At 39.7% G+C, this 26,244-nt stretch overlaps 1 protein-coding gene across 10 annotated transcripts in view; it reads left to right on the plus strand.

Moving 5' to 3' along the window:
• The window catches only part of LRRIQ3 (leucine rich repeats and IQ motif containing 3), a 42,647-nt gene extending 18,960 nt beyond the window's left edge, over nt 1–23,687 (plus strand). For 7 of the 10 annotated variants that reach the window (XM_083620999.1, XM_083621001.1, XM_083621002.1 and 4 more), the window contains 5 exons: nt 1,262–1,415; nt 6,215–6,350; nt 12,609–13,329; nt 19,082–19,284; nt 19,371–19,692. In XM_083620999.1, coding sequence (XP_083477125.1) covers nt 1,262–1,415; nt 6,215–6,350; nt 12,609–13,329; nt 19,082–19,280 — 1,210 coding nt within the window. In that variant the 3' untranslated portion in view covers nt 19,281–19,284; nt 19,371–19,692. Of the gene's footprint in view, nt 1–1,261; nt 1,416–6,214; nt 6,351–12,608; nt 13,330–19,081; nt 19,285–19,370; nt 19,693–22,758 lie in introns of those variants that run through there. The other 3 variants (XR_014549728.1, XR_014549729.1, XM_083621003.1) reach the window with 2 other exon arrangements.
• The last annotated feature ends 2,557 nt before the right edge of the window (nt 23,688–26,244 follow it).

The following is a 26,244-nucleotide window of genomic DNA, read 5'->3' on the forward strand; positions in this document are numbered from 1 at the left end:
AGAACTGAAAAAAGCTCAAGAACTTTGCTCCTACCCCCACCAGGCAACCCTACTTGAGTTTAAGAGTCTCATGCTCCACCGATTGAGCTGCCCCACAGGCACCAAGACTTCATAAGTTTCTGAGTCACTCTGTAGCCTTCTCTGTCCGGAAAATGCATGGCCATCTTTTTTCTCTCTGATAAAGTGAAACCAATCTGACTGGCAAAATGTCCAGCTTTGAGCTTGAGAGGCGATGTGTGTAGAGATATGTAGGGACCTTTCATTTTGATTGACATACCTAGCGTTAATCACAGCGAATTGTTTTCCCAGGGTACTCCAATCACAGTTAGAACTGATGTTTTCATTGTCACATAGTATGCTTAGGAGAGAACAGCAGCATTTTTTAAATTCAGCCTGCAATTCAGTGCACACTTTCTTGAGAATAAGACCCATTGAATTTAGTGAGACTGACTTTAGAGTAAACATGCATAAGACTGCACTCTTATTCTCTCTGATAATAGTAAAATGTGCTTTGCTGAGATATGTTTGAAAATATACATCCCATTCCTTCTTTAAAACTGCATAGTCCAATCCATAGATCTTCAGGCAGAATCCTAATTGAAGTCTCCTCCTTCTTCATACCACTAAATGCATGTTTGAAGAAGGTGACAGGCTCCACCTCCTTTCCTTTCACAAGCAAGTAGCATTCAGCTATCATAACTTGGTACAGCAGTATTTTGTGCTCTTGTGAGTCATGTGTACTCTCATAGCCTGTTTCCTGATGGAGAAAACCCACATTAAATTTAAGCTAAGCTTGAATACAGTGATCCTTTCAGCTTTTCTTTAATTTTAGACAGCTAACCACACTTTTCCTATTCTTTTTTTCAGCGTCTCTACAGGGCTTTATCAGAGATTTTGTTCACATATATCACATGTATCTGTGACAAGTTTCAGCAAATTCAGTAATATACATATAGTGACAGAGATTGCAATCCTATCCACACCTACCTGGGAGAAATCCCCATTAAAGATCATGGGGGCATACTTTCAATACTGGGAAGATGAATGAGATGATGAAATTAAAATTAAGGAATTTGATCTCAGTGTTCTGTCAGTCACATTTTGATGCAACGTACACGGTTTATTTGTCAACAGCATGAATAATGCTTTGGAAAACACTTAAAAATAATTAAGGCACAATAAGAGCTGTGTTTATCATCACTACCTTGCTTTGAGTTTTCACCTCCTTAAAATAAATTTGCCAAACCTTTGTTTCTTACAGCCTGGTTCCTATGCAAGATGTTCTGCGATATAAACGTTACATGAGAGGTGGACTAAAGCTACCGCCTTTAGGATCTGATAGGGATGTGAAGCAGACAGCTTTGACTAAGATGGAACAGCGTGCGGAGATCAAAACGCATGCCCCTGGAATCACAGTAAGTGTGCTATTTATATATTAATTTGGAAGCTAGGGTTGTGCACCAGATTTTCCCGAGGCAAACTGGGCATATTCGGCAGGATTTAGGTGTCGCCTGAGTTGGATTGAGATAGTTACGGATCGCTGCAGGTTGGGTTGGGTGGTCCAGAGTGATCCAGGACTGTTAGGCATCAAGCAGAAAGGAGAGGCAGGCATCATGTTCGAAAACCCAATTGAAAAGCTGAGACATACTTGGCCAAAAACTGCATTGTCCCAGGAGATGGTAGGAGCCCAATGATGCCCCACTTTCCCGCTTACCTGATGCCCCTTGCCTAAAGCACCATCCTGCAGGATTATTGTAGAGGCATCAATCTTGCTGCTGAAGGAAAGCCACTTGCAATGCAGCAACCCACAGACTTGCACCCCCTTAGTTGTGAGTGGGGAGAAGGAGAGGCAATGCCTCCTTCCCTCATGCTCCCTGCCTGCTGTATGTTTAATTGAGGTTTTAAACAATTAATTAAGCATTATCCCTCCCCCTGAACTAATTTTGGAACCAGATCCAGGCTGGGTAGATGGTACCCAGCTTGGCCTGGTGTGGGTTGGCCTGACAGACACCCTTTTCCTTCTCCATCAGGGCCATGAGTTGCATACAGCTCTATCAAAAACTATAGGAGAGTATCTGCATTTTACATTTAGCAGCAAGAATCATTCTGTGGATCCAAGGAAAATCAGTAGAACCCTGGGAAATTTGTCCATATTTGATTATAAGGAATTTACACTTGTAAATTCTGTACACCTTGTACAGATCTATTAGAAATGTGCTCTAAATGACACATTTTGGGCAACATTGTATCTGGTATATGATGTTATATTTACCAGTACAGAAGTAAGGCAGTGGGAATCCTGGAAGATCCAAATTAAGTATAGTGGTACCTCTGGTTGCGAACGGGATCCGTTCCGGAATCCGGTTCGCAACATGAAAAGAACGCAACCCACAGCGGCGCATCTGCGCACGCTGGTTGCGATTCGCCGCTTCTGTGCATGTGCATGACATCATTTTGCGTGTCTGTGCGTGCGCGAGCGGCGAAACCGGAAGTAACCCTTTCCGGTACTTCCGGGTCACTGCAGGACGTAACCTTAAAGAACGTAACATGAAGTGGACGTAACATGAGGTATTACTGTACAAATTTCACCATGACAATGGGATCCCAATAATGACCTCAGAAAGCAGTTTTGAAGGGTAACCAGTTTGACAGCATCTTCCCAATCCCACACTTCTGCACCATATACCGCTTGTGGGATTACCTTTCCCCCCAAAATCTTAAGTGCAGGGGGTACCAAGTTACCACCTCAGTAGCGAGTAAAGGTAAATATGGCTATGATTACTTGTAGGGTTGAGAGCCTTATGGAATCCAAATGCCCTGACCAGGTATAGTTCTGATTGAACTGAATTCTCAGACACTTACAATTCTTAATCTGTTCTATATTTATACAGTCTATTTCCACTTATGTAGGTGTGAACTTTTAGCAGACAAACCATCTTAGTTTCAGCATAACTCAAGCTAAGGAATTCCTTTTCACAAAATAATTCAAGGTCTCTGAGAAAATGTCTCATAAAGCTTGTGGCTAAGAATTGTAGGAGAAAAGTGCTGAGGCCCTTGAAGATCTGGGGTAATATTATTTATATGAAAATTGAAGGGGGAAAAGTGAGGGAGGCTAGCAGATATCCCTGTCTTGCATCCCTTGAAGTTGGAATCACCTTGTTGAGGTCACCATTAAAGCCAGCTCACCAATCTGAAAATAAAGAGTTTAAATTAATTAATTAATTCTTTGGTGTAAGGAAATATACATTTATATCTAATCCTATATACTTGATCATTTCATGTTTTTCAGATATGATTAAATATGTTGCATAATGAATCTAAATACTCTGCGAAGGGTTTTCTGCAGAATTTGATGGTCTGTGAACTGCAGTTTGCTCAGTAGTCATTAGGACTCAGTGAAAAAATATACTGTATTTAAATTATTTATTTTTTAAAAAATAGACAAAATGAGAGTTTTGAACTACCAGATGCAATCATATAAAGTCGATTAAAAAAAAGGTTTAATAAGAGTTTTATATTATTTTCTTAAGTCTTAATTCTTTCCTTTTATTTGCTTTTTCAAAACAAAGTCTAGCAGTCTGTTTGGAGAAACTAGCAGAACGAATTTCAACATTGATATGTCTAAATTACATCCGAAAAATAAGAGCAAATATTATTAAAGCAATGTGGCTGCAATCTGTGTTAGAGTGGATGTAACAAAAGAAAATGGCTTGTTCCATCGCTAGGAATTGCAATGATATATTTTAAATTGACATGAAATGGTTTCTGATAGGGTGGGCAACATCTGCTTCCACTTTGTGTGATGGTGGCCTGTGGCTCCAATATGCAGGCATCATTGCGTGAGCATACAATTCAGAAGTATGCCTCTCCATAACTCTGTTAGGAATTTGCTCTCCACGCCCCCCCCCGTCTTTCCTTAAGCCCTAAGCTACTGAGGAAGACAGTTTCCTCTTATTAAAAGCTTGCCCTAGTAGAAATCTCACAATCAAATTTGCACAGTTGTGTCATGGGGTGCTGCAGGGTGGTATTCTATCTTCCAATGTTTAACACCTACATAAAGTCATTCATTAGGGAATTTTGGGGCCAGGTGTCACCACACTCATCTCTATTTCTGTATAACATCTGGATTAGGAGAGACTGTGCAGGCCCTGGACTGGGTCTGGATGCAGAGGTGGGCTGGATGAGGAGAAATAAGCTGATTTGAATCCTTGGGATCTTTGGGTGAGTGATTCTTGTGTCAGAGAAATTGATCAGTTGCCTGTTCTGAATAGGTTTTCACTTCCTCCGAAGGAGCTAGTTCAGAGCTTTAGGGTGGTCCTTTATCCAGATTTGTCACTAGCCTTGGGGGCTAGAAGTTGCTTTTACAGGCTTCAGCTGGTAAGACAAATGCCAACATTATTGGACCAGGTTAGCTTGACCACGGTGACGCGGGTGGCGCTGTGGGTAAAACCTCAGTGCCTAGGACTTGCCGATCGTATGCCGACGGGGTGAGCTCCCGTCGTTCGGTCCCAGCTCCTGCCCACCTAGCAGTTCGAAAGCACTCTTAAGTGCAAGTAGATAAATAGGTACCGCTGTATAGCGGGAAGGTAAACGGCGTTTCTGTGTGCTGCACAGAAATACTGACATTTGACAGCCCTTTTACATATTTCATAGTAGGTGAATGCAAGTTGAATTCCAGTAAATATCCATGCAGTACATAATAGCTGCAAGAGTCTGCATTAGCTCAAATAATATTAAATACAATAGTCCTTCAGATATTAAAGGCTTCCCTAAATAGGGCTGCCTTCAGATGTCTCCTAAAAGTCTGATAGTTGTTTTTTCCTTTGACATCTGGTGGGAGGGTGTTCCACAGGGCGGGCGCCACTACCAAGAAGGTCCTCTGCCTGGTTCCCTATAACTTGGCTTCTCGCAGCGAGGGAACTGCCAGAAGGCCCTCGGCGCTGGTCCTTAGTGTCTGGGCGGAACGATGGGGGTGGAGACGCTCCTTCAGGTATACTGGACTGAGGCCATTTAGGGCTTTAAACGTCAGCACCAACACTTTGAAATGTGCTTGGAAACGTACCGGGAGCCAATGTTGGTCTTTGAAGACCGGTGGTCTCAGCACCGCTCCCTGTCAACAGTCTAGCTGCCGCATTCTGGATTAGTTGTAGTTGCCGGGTCACCTTCAAAGGTAGCCCCACGTAGATCGCATTGCAGTAGTCCAAGCGAGAGATGACTAGAACATGCACTACTCTGGCGTGACAGTCTGTGGGCAGGTAGGGTCTCAGCCTGCGTACCAGATGGAGCTGGTAAACAGCTGCCCTGGACACAGAATTGACCTGCACCTCCATGGACAGCTGTGAGTCCAAAATGACTCCCAGGCTGCGCACCTGGTCCTTCAGGGGGAAAGTTACCCCATTCAGAACCAGGGAGTCCTCTACACCTGCCCACCTCTTGTCCCCCAAAAACAGTACATATGTCTCGTCAGGATTCAACCCCAGTCTGTTAGCCGCCATCCATCCTCCAACTGCCTCCAGACACTCACACAGGACCTTCACCGCCTTCACTTCTGATTTGAAAGAGGTAGAGCTGGGTGTCATTTGCATACTGATGAACACCCAGCCCAAACCCCCTGATGATCTCTCCCAGCAGCTTCATGTAGATGTTGAAAAGCATGGGGGTGAGGATGGAACCCTGAGGCACCTCATTCCCCCCCCCCACTTTCTGAACACAGATCTGGGTTTAACTCGAGCTCACTTGCGCCTATGTGCTCATAAGCAGAGGACTTCAGTTTAGTCACCACTGTAGTCATTTAAAAATGCCCCAAGAATAGCATATGATTCTGCTCAAACTGAGAAGTTTCTTTGTTTGTTTGCACAGATAAAGCTAAGGTGCCCTTGCCAGCTACAAGCTGCAGAGAAATGCATCTTGGTGTAACAGATGATGAGTGAAAGGGTTGTTTAGTTTAAAAGCTGGAATTTATTCAAGTAGCATAGAGATGTGAGGTTGGAACAAGTATGCACTCATCCATGCAAACAGTGATGTTGCCTAGAGAGACAAATAATTTCTGAAGGAAGGGTAGAAAAGAAGAATTAGCATTTTTTTTACCGCATCATTAAATGGATAGCAATAAAGTTAGTAAAAAATATATAGCCAAATGAGTGTTGCTGATGGGAAGACTTTTGGAATATTGCTATAGCAATATCTCTGACAGATGAAATGTTGATTTTAACAGATTAAAGAAGTGAAAGATCTTAAGGAGCTTCATTTATATTTGAGAAGATTAAAATATCCCATTATCTCGACCTTACTCAGATTGGAAGAAAAGAAAAAAATGAAAGAAAAGAAATCCAAAAGGTCACCAAAGAAGGGTTAGTAACTTACGTATTTTTTATAGCATGTGAAGGAAGGATATTTTAGGAGATGGTTATGACATTTCTGTACTGCATACAGACCTATGGATATCCTTACACTTTGATTTCTGACTATTATATTTAGTATTTATCTACTTTCATCTCAAAATGTACTTACTTGATTTTAGCACTGATCTGTTCATGCTATTAGTGTTTCATCTTTCAATGTTATGGACAAATATTTACACAGTATGTTTTTTCCCCATTTTGTAGTCAGGAAGCAAGTCTGTGGGCAAGTTTGCAATGCAATGACTAGAAATGTGCCATTTGATTTACAAAAATCTGCAGAATCTGAATGTTTGTGTCAGCCCTCTCTGCGGTATTCAGGGAGGGATTGTTAACACATGGGTGCATTTCCTTAATAAAATGACAAGGACCTCTGCTAATTTCTTGAAAGTCGGCTTTGACATTGACGTATGAGACTGAAAACGTTTATTCATCCGTCATCGTCAGTGTCATTCACGTGGTGTCCGGTTATTAACTATGTATGTCTTAGAGTTCCTCATTTGGAATATATTTTGCACAACTCTATAGACTACAGGTCTCTGACGAAATGTTTGCAAGGTGTTGGGCATCTAGTCTGTACACAGAAACGCGTGATTATCTGCAGCACTGACTAGGGAGCACATGGTATTCCACACATAGCTAACATGATAAGACTATTGTCTAGGATCATTCATATCTGGTGTGAATGTGCTGTGTAATCTCAGAGTGATTCTAAGCTCTTATCATTACCCTCTTAATCACAGCTATAAATACACTCATTGGCGGCCATTTTTCTGCATTTGTTTGTTTCTTTGAAAGCATCCATCGACAGTGTTGTGGCAGGTAGTGTAATGCTGGTCCTCAAATATTTTTTTCTCCCCATCCTCCTCCCTTGCAAGCATACTGTGGACATATAAGCATTGCAGTTTTACAAATAGCACTCAACTAAACTGAAATGTGCCTTACTTTGATTCAGAATGGGTCACAGTTTCTTCTCTGATGGAAGAAAAGTTGTGTGATCTCTACCACACAACTTCTTTCCCCATCGTCCTCCATTGCAAAGAGTTAGTGGACACTGACACATTGCAGTTTTATTATACGTAGCAATGAACAGAGCTTTGGTCCTATGCTCGCTGTCATGAGTGTGTGCACAGTTAAGTCATGCCTCTTCAGTAGTGAACAGAGACCAAGATCTCTGCTTGTTTGGCAATGATTTCTTAGTCTTGTTTTAAAAAACAGTCACAGGTAAAGTGAGTGGATTACTGGAAACTCAGATTTTGTAGGCATGAAAGTGGCATTGTTGAGGCCACTGAAGCTGTTATTTAGCTTTTTGAAAACAGGGAGGGACCAAGAATAAAATAGCTTTGGGGTCCTTGCCATGAGTAAAATGCAAGTCCATCTACTCTGATCTGTAGGTTAAAATTGAAAAACATGGGTTTTAATAAAGTGAAATATGTTTGTTTTTGTTTTAAAAACCAGCTATGGAAAGTTGTCATTCTCAAGATTTCAGAACATTTTTGCCAGGATACTGGGGCCTCTTGAGGCCTTCAGACCACCGTGTGCTGACCATCTCAGATTTAATGGATTCAGCAAATTTGAGTAGACAAAAATGTCATTAGTATTATATAGAACCATTCCTACATAGCTGTTTTCATTTATTTTTATTAACATTTCAGTGCATAAAGATTTTTACTGATGTGCAATGTGGGTTTCATTATTAATCTTTTATGTTGTGTTAATGAAGAGGAAATTCTATGCATACAAATGTGCTTAAGTACTCTACTTAGCAGTGTCTGACTGTGGTGGTTGAAGGATTTCTGGGTCATGGGGAGAAGTTATAGTTACATTTTCAGATTCATTGACACTGATTTTCATTATTTTTAACGACACCTTCTCAAGTCACCTTCTGAAAGTGTGGTTCATTGTGGCATGTCAAAACACTGTATTGTGACAATCCTCCAACAATCACTCAATAAAGTAGCTAAAAACATAACTGTTGCCAACACTGTCTAGCAAGGGCATTGGTATTTCTAATTGTGTTATTTTTGGTGACATTTCAGGGGGGCTTTTTATTTTCTTATAGATTGGTTTATGACACCTTTCCTACTCGCATAAGAATTCTTTCTACTTCCCTCAATAACTTTGATGATCCCCAATGGAGTGGCTTATCTTTAACAGTGTTTTCGTTATCTGCCACACTGCATTTCTACTGGCAAGTTTTAGATAATGGCCTGTTTAAATTTAACATCTCATATCCTTTTCTTGTGAGAAATATTCCAGTTTGATTCGGTTACCTTGGTGAGCTGTTTCGACTTAAATTTATTTAAACCTAAGAGAACATGGTATGGAACATCAGTGAGCTTGCAGTCTAAAGTCAGGCTAGTGTAGCTGACAGGAGGTGGTATGAAAAAAGGAAAGTTGTGTTGCTTCTGGAAAGGTACGGTTCAGGAAGAATGTTTTGAAGAAGGATTTGAAGCCATTCTGAGTGTAGTTTGACAGAGGTATAGATCGTTCCAGTTGCAGAGAGTGGCACAGAAATGGCACAGAAACATAAAATGGAAGCAGGTCATTAACAAAGGCCAATAGCAGATGAGTTCAGGTGAAAAGAGGGAATTGGGGAAACATTGGTACTGTTCGATACAGAGACAAGATGAAGGTTGTGTAAGTTAAAAACATTATCAGCAAGATATTGTGTGAGTGGCAGAAAATGACTTGGAGCCAGCAATGCCAGATAGTTGTGACTTGGAAATAAGTGAACATGGTTCTTCTTCTGGTGTTCTACACAAGTCAGACCCATCTCACAGGTCACTAGTGAGAGAATTGATATCTGGAGTGATATGCCCAATAATAGAAGCACTGCATGCTTCCAGGTTTTGTGAATTTTCTTGCCTGTAGTTGCTGTTCTCACCTTGGGATTTAATTTTTAAAAACCCTGACCTATTGACAATGATTTATTCTAATTCCCATTTTATTCCTTGATTTCAATGAGAAATTATTATTATTTTGCTAAAATTATTCTGCTAAAAACCTCACAGTTCTAAGACATAGCATATACATATTTATATGTATTGCATTTACAATATTATATGCGTATTACATGCACATACAGTCCCACTTTTTTAAACTAACAGACACATAGACAGATACATACAATACATGAAATTGTATAAAATGTTTATGTATTAATACTTATAAAATCATGCTGCGGAAATATACCGTATTGGCCTGAATATAAGCCACACCTGCAAATAAGCCACACCTTAAAAATTTGGCTGCTTGGGGGAGGATTGGAATCCGCGGATGAGACAGGTGCCGTTGCCACGCACTCCTGTGCTGCTTCCTGGTGGAGTGGGGGGAGCCACACCGCTCTGCCGGTGGTGTAAGGTCGTGAATATAAGCCACACTTTGACTTTCTACAATCGGAATTTGGGGGGAAAGTGTGGCTTATATTCTGGCCAGTACGGTAGTATAGCATGGGAACTGATGCTTTTATTTGTTAAAAATATTGTGTGTATAATTTTGCATGTGCACACACATGCATATATATATTCACAAGCAACTTGATGCTCAGCACAAAAGGGGATCTGATGTGGGGAAAGCTTGATTGGGTCAGAACCACCAAATTCCAACCGCTTCCTCTCCATCTCTGATGTTGTTTCTTGCCTGCTCCTCACAATGACTTTGCAGCTTCCTGAGCTGGGAAGAAGTGGCAGCAGCTTTTCGCTCACCAGAAAATGCATGCCTTGCCATTGGCATTTCAAATTTGTCATGTCGGCTGGTATCCACTAGCCTGGAAATCGGTGAAGACACTGCCTTCTAGTTGTGTGTCACAGAAGCTAGAACCATCTCAGAGGTCACCAGTAAAAAGATTCATATCTAGTGTGCTATGCGCAATAGACTTAATGTCATGTGCTTCAGCATTGTTATTCACCAACAGAGATGACATTATTCACTGACCTGCACTTTCTTATACCTTCCTACTCATCATTAGGCTAGCCTAACCTGCAGAAGCCTTTTATCTTGGGAACACGGGAAAATGGGATCTAAAACTTCTTCTGGAGTACTTTCAGTTAAATGGCATAATGCTATGGGCTTCCTTGATATTGCACTATGCTTGATTTAGATTGTTTCCTAATGGGTTATCCATTTCAGTATAGCATATGCTTATAGAAAAGTACCTTCATTAATTACAAGACACTTCTGGGGAAACAATAGATTTGTAACTCTCCCGCTCCCTTCACAAACTTGTTTATTAATGTATTATATTTAAGCTGGTTAGCATTTGCATGTCAGTTTCCCCCAGTCATTTTAAATTTGATTATGAATGATTGGGTGCAAAGTCATAGGTAGGTGAATCGACAGGAAACCAGATGTGACCAACCAAATAATAAATTGCTTGCTTTTGATAAGGGCCAAGATCCAAAGAATTATCCACCCAGTTCCCTAAACTCAAAGAGGCTTGGCCTTATGCACATTCTTAAATTGGAGCTCTTCTAAAGCGGTTCACAAATGAATCAATATCATTAATTCTGCCAGCAGTATAGTATGCTGGGAGGCCAATAGGTATGTGTTAGCTTTTCAGTCTGTTTAAATAATTTCAAGAAGCCTTCCTCAGTTTTCCCCCCAGCAAGGAGGTCATGTAATAGATTGCACAGTCCTTAAAGGGTTATTATAACAAATCTGGCAGGAAGAAGTGTAGAGATGTATGCCAGTGGGTTATACTGTACCACACATCTTGGATAAAAGCGGTCTTTCTCTCTCTTCCTGGCATGCTGTTCACAGTTTTACCAGAACAGACCTCATTTTGTTAAAACAAATACCTTGTTTTCTATTTTAAAAAGCAGGTGGGTGAGACCGGAAGTGTTTTTTTTTGTCCCGTCCCACCCAATGTGGTTTGATTTCAAACTCCATAGGCAAAGGAAGCAGGGTTTGCAAGAGCTGCCCAATCAGCTGATTGGTAGACCCTGCAAGGATTGCTTTCAGCAGGGATTGGCTCCATTTGGGAGCTCTTGCACCAGATTTTAAAGCCGCTGATTACAAACCCTGCTTGCCAAGTAACAACTGGGAGCACACTTTAAGGCTCTCAGTTGTTCCTTTTCGGCTAAATCTTTGTCTTTCCCACACCTGATGTCAACATTTTGAGGGGCAGGTGAATGTGGCTCGGGGGAAACTGCCTTGTGAGCCAATTTAAGAACCTTGCTGGGCCTAATAAAGCACACAGGCTGGAGGTACCCTTGCCGCAGATATAAAAAGAACAGAATGAGCAGAAATAATAAGTTACAGTTGACAAAAGCGAAATGAAATTTAGCGTGCTCGTTTTCCTTATTTGCGTGCTTGGTCTTTGGCAGTGGTATACCAATGTAATATCAGATTTGGCTTACCATCAAGTGGAACAGTTTCCCAGACTAGCAACTTTGCAGGGGTGTTTTCAGCACAATCTGCTCCCAGTCATCCCTCCCTTATCCATTCTTGCTGTTGCCATTCCGAAACAGCCCCCTCCTTTTTCATTTTCACCCCCTGTGTCTTTATTAGGCTGTAAATCTGTCACCTCTGTATATTGTACCTGATGTTGAATGAAAGTCTTATTTAATAGGGGGAGGGGAGAATATATCTTCTTCTGTTACTGCTTCCTCCCTCTCTTGAGCATGCAACATTCTCATGCGTATTTGAACCTAGCAAATGAACAATTGAGGGATGTGGGGCAGCTACTGGCTAAAATGAGTGGAAGAAACATTTCACTCTATGGCAAGGTTAGAGAAGATGAAAAAAGTACCATTGTATTCTAGGATAAGCTGTTGTCAAGGTTTAGTGGGGATATATGGTAGGCCTTGAAAGGCACAGCTGGTTTGGGCAAGCAAAGAACTAGTGCAGGGTTTTCCAAACTTGGTTCGCCAGCTGTTTTGGGACTACAATTCCCATCATCTCTGACCAATGGTCCTGCGCTAAGGATGATGGGAGTCATAGTCCAAAACCAGCTGGAGACCCAAGTTTGAGAAACCTGGAACTAGTGCAAGGATAGCCATTTATCCAGGGTTCCATCTTTGCAAGCCTCATAAGTATGTCCCTGAAGCAGTTGGAAGAATTTTATAGACTTTCCATTATTTGGTTCTTTGGATGGGATTTGCTTCTTTATTTTAAAATGCTATATTGTAACTTTGTTAATGAAAACTTTAATACATTGAAAATATTTGGGGAAATACTAATGTAATTGTTGAACTGTTTTATGTTCAGAGCACTTGGGCTGGAAGGAACCTGAAGTGAAATCTGATGAGATGGCAATGAAATTCAGGCTTTCCATACGTAGAATGCATTTTTATTCATTGCATGATGAGCTGCAGTCGTGTCGAGAGAGAGACAAAGAAATTTTTGACGCTGTACATGACTTGCGTTACTTCATGCAGCCTATAACTCCAACTAAGCCTATTCATGAGCCAGTGAGCATAGATAAGAGGACCTTTGCTAAAGCATTTGGAGCTGTCAGACTTCGCCCCTTGTGTGCTATTGATAAAGCATACTTGGAAAGTCAAAAGTTGGATGTTGAGCTTAAAAAGGAGCGGCATGTCATGCGGATGCAGATTATTAAATGTGAAGTTACAGACTACATCCATCGTTTACAGGAAAATAAAATGGAGAAAGTTCAGATGGAAAACGAAGAGGGAAAGCTCATGACTAAAGATACTCTGGAAGAGCAGAAGAACAAAAGATCAAAGTCAATTAATAAACTGAGGCAAAACTATACCAATTTTGTAAACATCAAGAAGAAAAAGACATTTGAAAATACATTTGTTCAGCGCTTCAGCACTCAACATCTTTCTTTGACAAATGGCTTATTAAGAATGGATGGATGGAGGAAGAATGAAGAATTTGTGAAAGAACGAAAAGTTGTAGTTAGAGGAATTATAGAAGAACAGAAGCAGCGAAGAGAGATGTTCGAAAATTTCCGTGAGGAGAGGTAAGTTTGCTTTTCTTAAGTATTCACTGCACATAAAGCTTTGAAGTTTTCACAAATTTATAGATAGTCTTCAAGGATAGTTCTTGTGGAAAACTGGAACCCCCAATAAATAAATATTTATATCCTGATTTTCTGTGTCATTGTCCAAGATGCCTAAAGTGGCTAATATATATAATATCTATATCTATATCTATATATATATATATCCCAGTTACAATATTAACAAGAGAGAAGCACAGACAATAGTCAAACTTTTAAAACCAAGGGGGTAGTGATTCACAAGCTAGCCAGTGAATTTTCACTTGGTCTTTATTTTTAAAACAAATAAATGCAATTGAGGTCATATTAATCTCCAGGGATAAGGGAGTCCCACAGCTTCATCTATGGGACATGATGAAGAGACATGATCCAGGACCCCTCTCACTGATGTGAGTGGAAGGGCAAACTCCTATGTAAGTCATCCACTACGTAGGTGCCAACTCCCTGGGGCCCTGGGTGCCCGAGCACCCACAAAATTCCCCATGAATGGGCCAGGCACCCACAAATTAGGTGCCAGGGCCATGTACGCTGGCACCCAAGTTGGCACTCCTGATCCACTACATCCATTCTAATTCTGCTCTTTGTTTTCTTATATGTCCAAAGCAATTCCCCCACCCACCCAACCCAGTCTTCTCCAGGTTAAAAAGCTTAACCCAGTGTATTCCAGCTCTTTTTTTACTTCTACTAATGACCAGACTTCAGACGTTTCCTGATATGTGTGTGGGTGTAAAGAGAGTACTTAGGAAGCTCAATGACAGTGACTCTCCAGGATCTCAGGCAAAGCTATTTCCTATCACCTCCTATCTGAGATCCTTAAACTTGGAGATGTCCTGTGGCACCTGCCTGATAAATAAGCTATTTTCCACCTCAGTTTTTATTAATTCAAATTTAGGAAAAACACCTTAAATGTGGCACCTTAAATGTTAAGACATGTTGTTATAGGATAAGTTTTTATGAGCTAGACCTTCTGGAAACTGCCACATTTAGGAAGTATGTGTGCAATACATACATATATAAACACCTTCACAGCACGCATACCCCAAACTGTTTTTTTCCCCTAGAGAGATGGAGAAGTTTATCTCTAGAAGTTGAGATAAAAACAGATCTTGCCCCCTCCCATGATACTGCACTCAACAGCATCTGGATAAGCTGATAGGATTTACCCTTACCTAAACTGAGCCCTTAGCTGTAATACCTTTACTTTCTCTCACAGAAATCAATGGAAGCTATTTAGTTTTATGTAGGAAAGCAAAGGTGTTGAGGTGGAAGAAAAGCCTAGCTTTCAAGTCACATGATACTGCCCTCCATGACTGAGGAGAATATTTTCTCCCACCTTAACGTTATCACCTCACTTTAAGTTTCTCCATAAAAGATAATGGAAAGCTCTTCATTCTTATTCTGACAAGTGCTCAAGAAGAGACCTTCTAGGTGAGACCAAAGACCTATTTAGTCCAGCAAGATGCCTATGGGAAGCTGGCAATCAGGACATGAGTGCAGTAGCCTTTTCCTGCTGTTGTTCCCCAGCAAATCATATTCAGAAGCATGCTGTTTCTGATCCTGAAAGGTGATATCCAGCCATCGGTACCCTTATCCTGCGTGGATTTGTCTAAGGTCGCAATTCAAACCTTCCCCTGCATCCCTGACACATGCAGCTCCTAGGCCAGAAGGCAGATTTCTGCGCCAACCATGGTTTGAAGTGGAACTTCCTTAGGATCCAATGGAACCTGGGCCAGCCCAGCCACTCCTCCAGAATGCCCCGCTTCAGGGCTTTCCATTGGTTATCAGCATCTTCCATTGGTTATCAACATGAGCAGGCATCTTGTTGATGGCCTGACCATGCACTCAGAGGCTTAGCTAAGAAACCAAGGCAGAGGGACTCCACCCATTCCAGCTCTCCCCACAGCCTCCTGTAAGAGAGGTTGGATTGTTCTGTAATTATTTTTAAAGCTCTCTTAAATGACTATCACTGTATCTTTTGGTGACAAATTAAATTATTATTAGAAAACAGCGTCACAGTGTTGAAACCCAGAGTTCTCAACTGATATGTTTCATAAAGTGGCATTCTCATGGGAATCTGATGGGTCCTTATTTGGCATTCTCTATGTCATGGATATAGGATGAGCATTCTAGTAAAAAAAAAATCATCCTAAGAAATGTTCCTCAATATTGATTTTGACAGGGCGAAAGTATTCATTTCAAAACAGTTCAAGGCAGTGTGGGTATCTTTACAACATGCACTATGTGTTCAGGTCTATACCAAATTAATTTATTTTGAAATTATTTATTTTCTGCTGAAATTTATAGTACTACTGATAATATTCTTGGCCTAGATTTTTTCCCCCTTTTGTACAAAATGAGTATCTAGCTAGGAATACTATCTTATCAAGTCATGGTTGTACCCCTTAGATAAGGTTTAGGAAGCCTTGAACATGAAGGCTTGGATGTAGCAAATAATATATTTTATCAAAAAGCCATATGTAGTATGCAAGAATTCTTGACATCACCTAATTGCATTTACTAGCAGCTGTGATATAACATTGTTTTTCTTTATTTTGAAAGGCATACAAACCTAAAGCAAGTGTGTGTTTTTCAAAAGTAGTTTGGAAAGAGGAAATTTGAGTGACTTGTGTTTTCTGTTTCCCTACTTCTGTTTTAACATGGAATTTGGAAACCTCAGATATTCCCCTGGTAGAGCTGTCAGAATACCATGTCATGTATTACAACAATAGAGCCAAAGGAAACAGAAGCATGAGCCACTCACCCTTCCTCTGAGTTAATCCACACCAGAGTTCAGTGTCTCTATATTTTATTTTTCATGGCACCTGCACAACATTCTCCTCATCAAAGGGGGGGCCTACACTTTCCCTATGCTGAATGGGGATATTTCTGATCCACAGATAATTGGATAAGGGAAGAAAATGCAATATAAAAATGTATGTTACTCAGTTGTGAAGCCACTGAAGCACATTTCATGGGTTGGCTTCTTTTACATGTGTGCTGACAGATTGCTGGGTGCGGTCTTATTGCCATACCCCTTACTTCCATTTTGTTTTCATCAGCCCAAAGGAAAGATGCAGCTCTGTTGCATTGGCTGTTCCTGAAGGTGCATTTGCGGTATTTTTATTTTACAATAAGCTCTTTTGCAGAACTGCTCCTGTATAGAGCAGCTATAGTAAAATGAAAATTAGATTTGTCTCTGCAGGTAGAGGAGGCAGGAAATGGGAATGAAAGGAAGGAGCAGCCTTTCATGTGAGTGACTCTAAATCCTTGCCTGGCTTGGAGCAATGCACATTTATTTATTTTTCTGACTGCTTTTTTTGTACAAATCTGGCCTATTTGTGTTTTTATTCCTTTTTTAAGCTGTACTTGCATAGCTAAACAAATACCTGCAGTCATTCCCTCAAGACAGACATACACGTGTGTGTGTGTGTGCACACTTTTGTGCAAATCTGGTATGTTGGAAAACTTGTATTCCAAAAATAAAGTACGTTAAGCAGTGCATGCACCTGTGCACAAGCTCACATGAGATCTCTGGTTTCCAGATCTTATGGTGAGTAGAGAAGTTCTTATCAATGGAAGGAATCAATTAACAGCACAGTTGTATCCCATGAAGCACCACCACTGTTATGGACAGGAAACAATGAGGTCGATTTCAGAAGCACACAATTGAAAACGCTCAAGCGTGGATGAAGGTTCTGAAACACGCACACAGAAACAGCAACCCACTTACACATGAATGCCACAGTTTGGACACAGCCACTTTCCAATGTCAGAGTACTTGCAGTTCTGTCCGACAAACTGACTCAGGGCGCTTCCAGACTGTCACTGTTTTCAAGTAGGATTCAGTCACATACTGGCAAATTCAGGTTGCACAATTAAAGTTGTTTTGGAGTTCTTGTGCAATAATAATAACAACAACAACAACAACAACAACAACAACAATCCCTCAACACATCCACCCCCACCCCCCAATATGGGACTTTGGTGCTATGTAAAGTCATGGGGGAAAGCACCAGAAATTGTGGGATAACAGTTGGCTTGATGCTAAGTCCAGCAAGCTCCCTGCAAGCTGAATGAATGCTTAATAAATGGCCAACATTGTCTTCTCTCTCTGCAAACAAATAATCATGAATGCTCAATGAACAGATCATGTGGAAACAGCCTCTGTAGGAATATTTTTTGTTTTTGTTTTAAGTGGGTGCACTTTTCTGTTAGTTTCTTGCTTGGTTTACTCTTCAGCTTCTGTATCCTTGCTAACAACAAAGACTTGCATGTCAGATTAGGCCTATTTACACCTGAACAATTTTAATGTCTTTAAATTGTGACATTTGTGACACCTGGGCAACCTTGCTGTTTTCAGCAGGTTCCCCATTTGCCTGGCTGAAGTCGGTAGGTGATCTTTTGCTAAAATGCAATACGAACTGGCACACTTTTTTCTCCACACACCCTGCATCTTCTTGTTCCTTAGTGATAGGAAACATGCACAATAGTTAGATTTCTTTATTTGCTGGTTATTTTGTAGAGAACGCATTAAGTTAGTACCTAGCCTCGCCTGCATTTATTGTTACTTTGGGGAAAGAAAGTTAATAGAACGCTGATGTCGTGTATCAAATTAAAAATCAAGCGTAAGACCATAAAGGTGAATTTAATTAACTGAATGCTATTGTTATATCTTTGCATAGCTGATTACAATTTAATAGTGAAGCAAAGGGTGGATTGAGGCATCAGTTTCACTCTTGATTGATATAGTTTCTCATTCAATATATTTCACTTTTATGTATCTTTCTACAAAAGATTGTTATGCCTATGGATGTTTCACATTTTTTAAAATTTAAAAAGTCTCATTTTATGGCACCATACATGACACAGAATGAGACATAGCTCATCCATAGTAGCATTTCTCCAGTTCCCACCCCCTAAATTTATGTAGTGCATTTTTATCCCTCCTTTCTTCCTTCGAGGAACTCAAGGTGGCCTACATAGGCAGCCTCCCATCCAAGTATTGACTAGATTCATATAGTGGTAGCTCGGGTTACATATGCTTCAGGTTACAGACTCCGCTAACTCAGAAATAATATCTCGGGTTAAGAACTTTGCTTCAGGATAAGAACAGAAATCGTGCTTTGGCAGCGCGGCGGCAGCAGGAGGCCCCATTAGCTAAAGTGGTGCTTCAGATTAAGAACAGTTTGAGGTTAAGAACGGACCTCCGGAACGAATTAAGTACTTAACCCGAGGTACCACTGTATATGCTTTGCTTCAGCATGGTGGCTGCATCATGCCTTGGGACCATTGCCTTTAAAAGGCAACTGAAAGGCACAGGAAAAGACTGGTTGGAATGGGATCTCGTTGTAAAATTGTAACAGTGCACCCAAGGCATATTGCATCCACTAAACTACCAGAGTTTAGAAAAGACTTTTTGAGACTGGGAGCGAAAAGCCGTGGTGTGCTCTGTTGTGTGCTTGCTTGTGTCTCACATTTATTGCCCAACACTTATAAAGATGGTGTGATAGTTTCAATGTTGCCTGTTTCTTTAAGTGAAGAAGTGAAAAAACAAACACACATTGAACTTAGGTATGTTGCCAAGTGCCATATTATTCTATAGAATGTGTAGATGGGGGGGGGGGAGGAACAGAGTCAAGATTTGGGTTTTTGACTCAAGGACAGACAAGAGCAGTTTAGAAGTGGTGATGAGGCTCCTTTTTCCCTCCTCCAGGCAAGATATGATGCAAAGACAAAACACAGATGAAAAACAGTTTAGGAACTGTGTGGCCCATGAAATGGCGAGAGAGAGATACAGGCAAGCCAAGGCAAAGGTTGAAGCCATCAAGCAACCCAGACAGATGGCGCTGTACTCCTTGCCCGTGATTGGCAGTTCTGGCACTGCAGTGCCCGTCATAGAGTATGATGGCTAAGATGGTAAGGTGTATAATATGGCAAGTGGAAAGAAGACCAATTGCAACTGGTTCTTTGAATGATCTAGATGAAGCTTCGTTGTCTTACAGGTTTGGAATCTGTTTCTGTTGGTAATGATTTTGAAACACAAGCCAGAAAAAGACAATTTGATGAGCAGATCGACTACAACATTTGAAGTATTTCAGTATATCCACGTGAGAAAGAAAACAGCTGTAGCCTGTTGTGCTAATTGTTTGCAAATGTTGACTTTTAAGTGGCAAACATTTCAAGCGTACATACAATTACCTCTGTATTTAGCTTTAAAATTAAATTATTCAATGCCATATAAAAATAATTGGGGAAGAATTCACTGGTTGTTAATGTAGCCAAGTAGCATGAGTGCAATTAAACATGTTGACTACACTTATTGCAGACAGGACTGCTGGAGCTTTGCCTCAGTGATTCCTTCGTAACTGTATATACAACAATGCCATAAGCCATTAGCTCTCGATAGAATGTATTTTCAGTTGCTCTCTGGCTATGCCTTAATGCAATAATTTGGTCCCAGCTGCTAACTTTCATTAACACGCTGTGTACTTTGATTAGTTTCATTAGCTGCTTTCCTATGTGTAATTAATTATGCTTCTAGTTGATTCTACTTTAATTCTTTGTATATATATTTCTCCATGTGTATTGAGCCCAGGGAGAGCAGACTTGGGCAGTTGCTGGAAGAGGTGTGGAGTCTTTACTTGCTCCTCCCAGCTCAGTTACAGAAGTTGGGATGAGGTTTTCTTTTACTTTAGTTGTTACGTCTGACATTGGAGACACACAGTAGCTTTTAAGAGAACTGGGGCCAAACTGCATGTGACACCATTCATGCAACTAACAGTTTCTTGCATTGCACATTTATGATGTAAGAAAAACAGTGACACTTTCTTGTTACTTATCATTGTCTCTCATCAGAAGAAACAGACGTAGACTTTAATGTTAGTTTTATATGTGTTGTTTCACATTTCCAAAGGAAATGGCAACTTCTTACAGGCATCTCTCCATTACACGGGGGTTACATTCTGAGGCACCTTGTGTTTAAGTGAAACTGTGTTTATTGGGAATACCATTGAAAAAGCCTGCAAACACCACATTCGCTCTCCCAAGTCCTCCTTGCTCAGACTCCCAACACTGCACAGGCCTCAAAGGTCGGTGCAAGGGCTTGTGGGATTACTCTTGCAAAAGCTCGTGAGATTTCTGGACACTGTCTTTGTGCCATTTTGCCCCTTTTCATGCCATTTCTGGGTTCGTGGGGATGCACACCAGCGTGGTCGTACGTGCTTGAATGGGCGTAAATGGGGAGTTGCCTATATTTGAAAGCTCTTGTGCTAATTTACACTGGGTCCCCACCACCAACATGGACTCAGGCTGGACTTGCTCTCTTATAGCCCATCTGCTTCAACTTGTGGGACACCTATCCTATTAACAGGGAGAAGATTACAAGATAGAGCAGAGTTGGAACAATCTCTTTCCTCAGACAAATCCATGCCCATTTTTCTTCAGAAATCGTTGGCCCATTTATTCCAACAAGCATTTGAAAGACTGTGCTGATGCTCCTAATGGTTCTCCCCAACACACATATTTTGATTGCTATGGGTGTTTTTAAATCAAGGAAACTGCTTCCTTTAAAAAAGGAAAAAAAGAAATCCACTCTCCCACAATAAGTCCCTTGCTCTCCTTTGGAGAAAGTTGTGTAGCGTAGACCTTTTTACTGTTCTAGTCTCTTATAAAATTTACAATCAAATATCTTTGTTAAATGAATGCTTTCCTTTAACCTTTCTTCTGATTTGTTTTCCAACATTTTTCACATACAATTGCTAGTAGCTTTTTGCATTATTTTCTACTAGGGATGGAGGAGAAATTTTATTCAGTGCATATCTAGAGCCTAATAATCTATCAAATACACACTTTCTGAAACATTGCAAACAGAAACACTGTTATCCTTTGGAATTTGCACCTATTCAAATTTAGCAATTGGTTCCCCAACCAACATTTGCAAAAATGCACATAAGTAGGGGAAAGTGTGCCTTAAAAGTTGAAAATTACATATATAAAGCATTATATTAGGGGAAATTTCTTGCAAAAAATGTCTGCATTCCTCAAAACTGCATATGAAAATGTGTGTATTATGAGAAATTCACACTAATATGCTGATAATTATTGTGAGAGGTTTATTTCATTGCAAATTACTGCAGAAATGTGGAGAAATGAATTTAGGACTGAAAAAATTAGTAACTTAAGAGAACCAAAATTGACAGATGCTTCCATCCCTAATTTCTATTCTTAAACACACCTTGTACTGTCATAATGATTTGAATATTTAATATTAAAAAAGATTTGTCCCCATAACATCCATATTGCTATTTTGCTATGGCTGCCCCACTAGTCTTGTTGGCAGCTCATAATTAGCACTTTCTTTTCTTTTTTGCTATTAATTGAATAAAACTGTTACTTACATTTCAGATTTTTAGACACTAGTCCTTTACCTCCCTGCCACTCAGCTACACAAATTCTAATTATTGTCACGAAATACAATTCTAAAAAGCATATGTCTCCTGGGTATCTCAATCTCTGCAGAATTTCCTACACATTTTGCACCCGTGCCATTTCTGCAAGTATTTTATCTACGCAGAAGATTATTTCCCCCTATCTTATTCCTGGGCTTGTAGTCCTGATAAAGAACTTTTCATGTTCAACCTTATTGGAGGTTGGTGACTGCCACTTCTTCTTATCCATTTCTCTGCATCTAAAGAAAGGGACAGACCCATATATTATAAAGGTCTTTATCAGGGTATGAGCAAAAGAGAAGAGCACACAAAAAATTCTGGGAACAGGCTGTTGAGGCCGACAATATTTTGAGTCAAATAATTATTTGGGGGCAAATGAATCAGTTTCATTAAGAGGCATCTAAAGCAATCCTGCAAGATCTCTGTTAAAGGAGCCCCTACTGACTGGCCAGTTGTCTCTCTTTTTTTCTTTTTCTTTTTTTGGTACTTCTATCAAATGTATCCAGTATCTGAATAAAATGGCAGTGGTCAAACCAATTCCCACTGTTTTTGTGGAGACTGTGCTTCATAAACCCCACTCCTTCAATCATAAGCCAGCATACTTCTTCTGTGAACTAATTATTGTTGCTTTTTTCCTGTAGAGCAGCAACAGAATATATTCCCAGCCCTTCTCATTTTCTGTCTCTAAGGTGAAGCTAAACTGATGTATTCTGAAGCTAGATTTCATTGTTTGTGCCATGCTTAGTTTCAACTGTTGTGAGTTATTGTTTGCTGTTACAGAGAGCCATAATGAATTGTTACATTTTGACACCTGTCTTTCAATGTTTTCTATTCCAATCTACCAGTTTATTTATAGTCTACTCCACAGCTTGTTATTAAACATGTTTTTAAAATAATACAAAGACAGTATTCATGAATAATTTCCCTCTCTCTTTGTTTCAAGAGAATCTTACCTGGACATGAAAAATGGATATGTGAATATGGGATCTGTCCATGGTGAAAAAGTGTCTGAAATGTATAGAAAATCAAAGTCATACCTAATAACACCAAAGAGAACTGTTTATGTGAATTATTGGAGATTTTTAAAAATCCATCTGCAAGAGACTGACCAGATACAGCATTCTGCAAAAAATACCAGCTGCTATTTGTGTCATGAAGAAATAATCAATCAATCAATTAATCTTTATTCCTGTCAAAGACCAGACAGCATGAAGAAATAACAAAATTTAGATATATTTATAAATAATTTGATACATGTTGTTCATTTTTTTTAATCAATAACCAGCTATATCTAAATGTACAAATGTTCCATTTCCACAATTCACTGTAATTTTAAGTAACAATTGGGAAAAAGGAAAGTGTATGAAATAGTGGAACAGAAAAGATATTAGATATGTTGTCATGAACTACATAAGGAGTGCCCATAGTGAAGAAGGAACAGACTGCTGTTTGAATGCCTTCGTGGCCTGGTTAATTTCTTTATAGTGGTTATGGATATGGTGAATCTGGCCTGCTTTAGTTTGGTGAAGATGGTCTGTGACATACTTTGCAAACAAAATCTGGGATTCCTACTGCTACCACAGTGCCAGACCTCTCAGAAGGAGATATTCACATTTTTGTCATGTATTATTAGTGCCCATTAGATCTTTAGGTTGTGCTCTGCTCTTCGAGCCATTCATCCTTGGCCATCAGAAGTATATCTTTCATATGACAATGTTCTAAATGTGATAGATTTCATTGATAAGCTAACCCTTGACGTGTCTTCTACCCAACACTTTGTTTTTTGGGTAAGGTTGTTGTACATCCCCACTTGCATTCCAAGCACTCTTTGTCAATACTGGATAATGAGCAATAAAATTGTGGTCTGCATAATCCCTGGCTCCATACCATGGCTTCTAATGTGTGTGTCTCTAAGAAGTAGTATTAATGACTAGAAGAAATTTGATTGTGTTGGATCTTTGCCTTGCTAAGAAATAACAGAACAATCTGAGGGAAACTGAGAGCCACTGTGGAAGTTAACATTTCCCAAATAGTGTCCTGTACCTGTGCTGGAACTGGTGGTATTAATGGATACAGGTTTTTCTGTGTTCCAATATGTGGTTTATTCGGTGTCTTCATTGTGTTTTGCTCAACAGAATGTGGATTTCTGTAACTGGTCAAGCTACTAATGGCTTAAATAAAGCTAGATGTTGCATGGGAAATGCAGCACAGGGTAGACACTTCCTTTTTTCAAAAAACAGATTATATGTCCCATAGAAAAAGACAGATTTTAACAACATTTCTGGCACATGCATATTAAAATATGAAAATAATTATTAAATTTAAATGCCGCAGAAAGAAAGTCAGATCATTTTATATCCACATCACCACAAATAAATTATTTGCACCACACACCCAGATCCCCCCAGACCTGTAGATCTTCGATTAATGTGCCCCCCAATTTTTCATCCAAATAGTTTTTGAATCAGAAAACAATTGTTTTAGAATAAAATTTAGCAGCTGGACCTGTATTGTTGCTGGTGCTAAGGCATGGGAACCTCTTTGGCATAAAACTTCTTTGTTGTCTTTAAGGAAGATTTGAAATCCTTGAATAATATGGGCTCATGGGCAGGGAGAGTTTGAAGTGGTATCCTTTCCCAACCTTGCTTCATCTGAGTAAATTCCACAAACTATTCTTATTCTCCCCTTTTATCATTTTCTACTCCTAAAAGCACACGGGGGCGTGGAAATAATCTGGTCTACATTTTAAAGCAAACTAACTGAATTCACACCTTCCTGACACACATACATATTTATGAACTAGCATAATAATACTTTGGAATTCACACTTCTCTGAATTTTGCAGTATGCTTTTTGGCTCAAAAACCACCAAAATGTGTAAATAGCTACATATTTTGGGGTTAAAAAAATGTAGAAATGCATACATCTTGTGACAAAATGGGTATTTATGGATATTTTAAATATGACTTTGAAAACATGGGATGGAACAGACCTATTGGTGCATACACAATTTACACAGACCAGAAACTGAGCAGTCCATCCATATACAAAGGAGTGGGTGTCCTTTGTGCTACCATTCCCAAGGGAGATTCCAGTGCCATCATGGACACATTCAAATACTATGCGCACAGTAGATATGTTGTCTGCCTTATCTTGCTCTAGATCAGTTCTTGATTGACATGGAAGTGTGTTTTTCATTCAGAGTCAAAGAAGCTCAGTCAAAACGGAACATCTTCAACGTACACACTGTACAAAGTATGAGTTTATGAGAATGGATATATTTTGCACATGTATGTTATTGTATTCCATTCAAATGTGATTTGGGTTTTTCCAATAGTTATATCTAAACTTTTTTGTCTTTCCAATCAGGCCAATGAAAATTTGCTTTCAAGTTGCTTTGACAATATCTGGTTTCAACCTAACAGTATGCAGAAACCATGCCCCCCCTCCCCCTAATTTCACTAATATTATAAAACTCCAGGCTTTTTATAATTCCTCAGATGTTTCATTGGCTTTGAATTTCATTTTAGATGACATTTTGGTGCCAATTCTTTTTCTAGAACCCTTGTTACAGGTGCTGTTATTTCAGTTCACGGTAAAAATAGAGGCATGTAGCTTTAGTCTTTTTATCTGAATTTTCATTGAGCTTTCCAGTAGATGGCAGCATAAATTCAGTCTTTCTAAAGACTACATTGGATAAATTGCAAATAAAATGTCCCTTAATTGTGAAGGAAATGTTAATAGATGTCCAGAAACACAGTCATTAAGATGCAGTTTGCTAAAGGTATCCTTGTTTGAAGGAGTCTCCAAATATTGGATTTTAGTGTTAATAAACAATTGGGCGGATTTGTAGAGAACTGTACTTTTACAATAATAGAATTTTGCAGTTACCTGTAAAATGAATCTTTGTTTGCCTGACCTGGATTTTCATTTTCATTTTTCTCCTTTTTTTTTTTCTTTACAAAAAGCTTGATACTGTGTAGCAGGAATGAACACAACAGGGGAAATGTAGCTGTTTTTTGTTTTGTTTTTAATAGATGAGATTTACTTTAAAGATCGACCAGCAAGCTATGATGAATCGTTGTCGTTACCTACAGGAAGTATTTAATTCAGATTCCATTAGCAGCATATAATTTGAAAAGTCCTCTTGCTTTAACAAGGGGAGGATTATTCAAATAATTAAAATATTCCACACCTTAATTTTGGGAGCTAATACCATCAAAACAGTGGACTTCCTACACTCTGCCTTCTGTGTGCATGAAAAAGGGAGCCACAGCAACAGGGCGGTGGGGGCATTTCTTCTAAATGCACATAAAGCAAAATAAAACTGTTCCTCACATGTGACAATGCACATGTTAGATCCAATTTCTTACACAGATACAGAGTAGGAAATACAGTGGTACCTCAGGTTAAGTACTTAATTCGTTCT

Source organism: Podarcis filfolensis (assembly GCF_964270895.1).
Source record: "Podarcis filfolensis genome assembly, chromosome: 6".
NCBI classification, from domain to species: Eukaryota; Metazoa; Chordata; class Lepidosauria; order Squamata; family Lacertidae; genus Podarcis; species Podarcis filfolensis.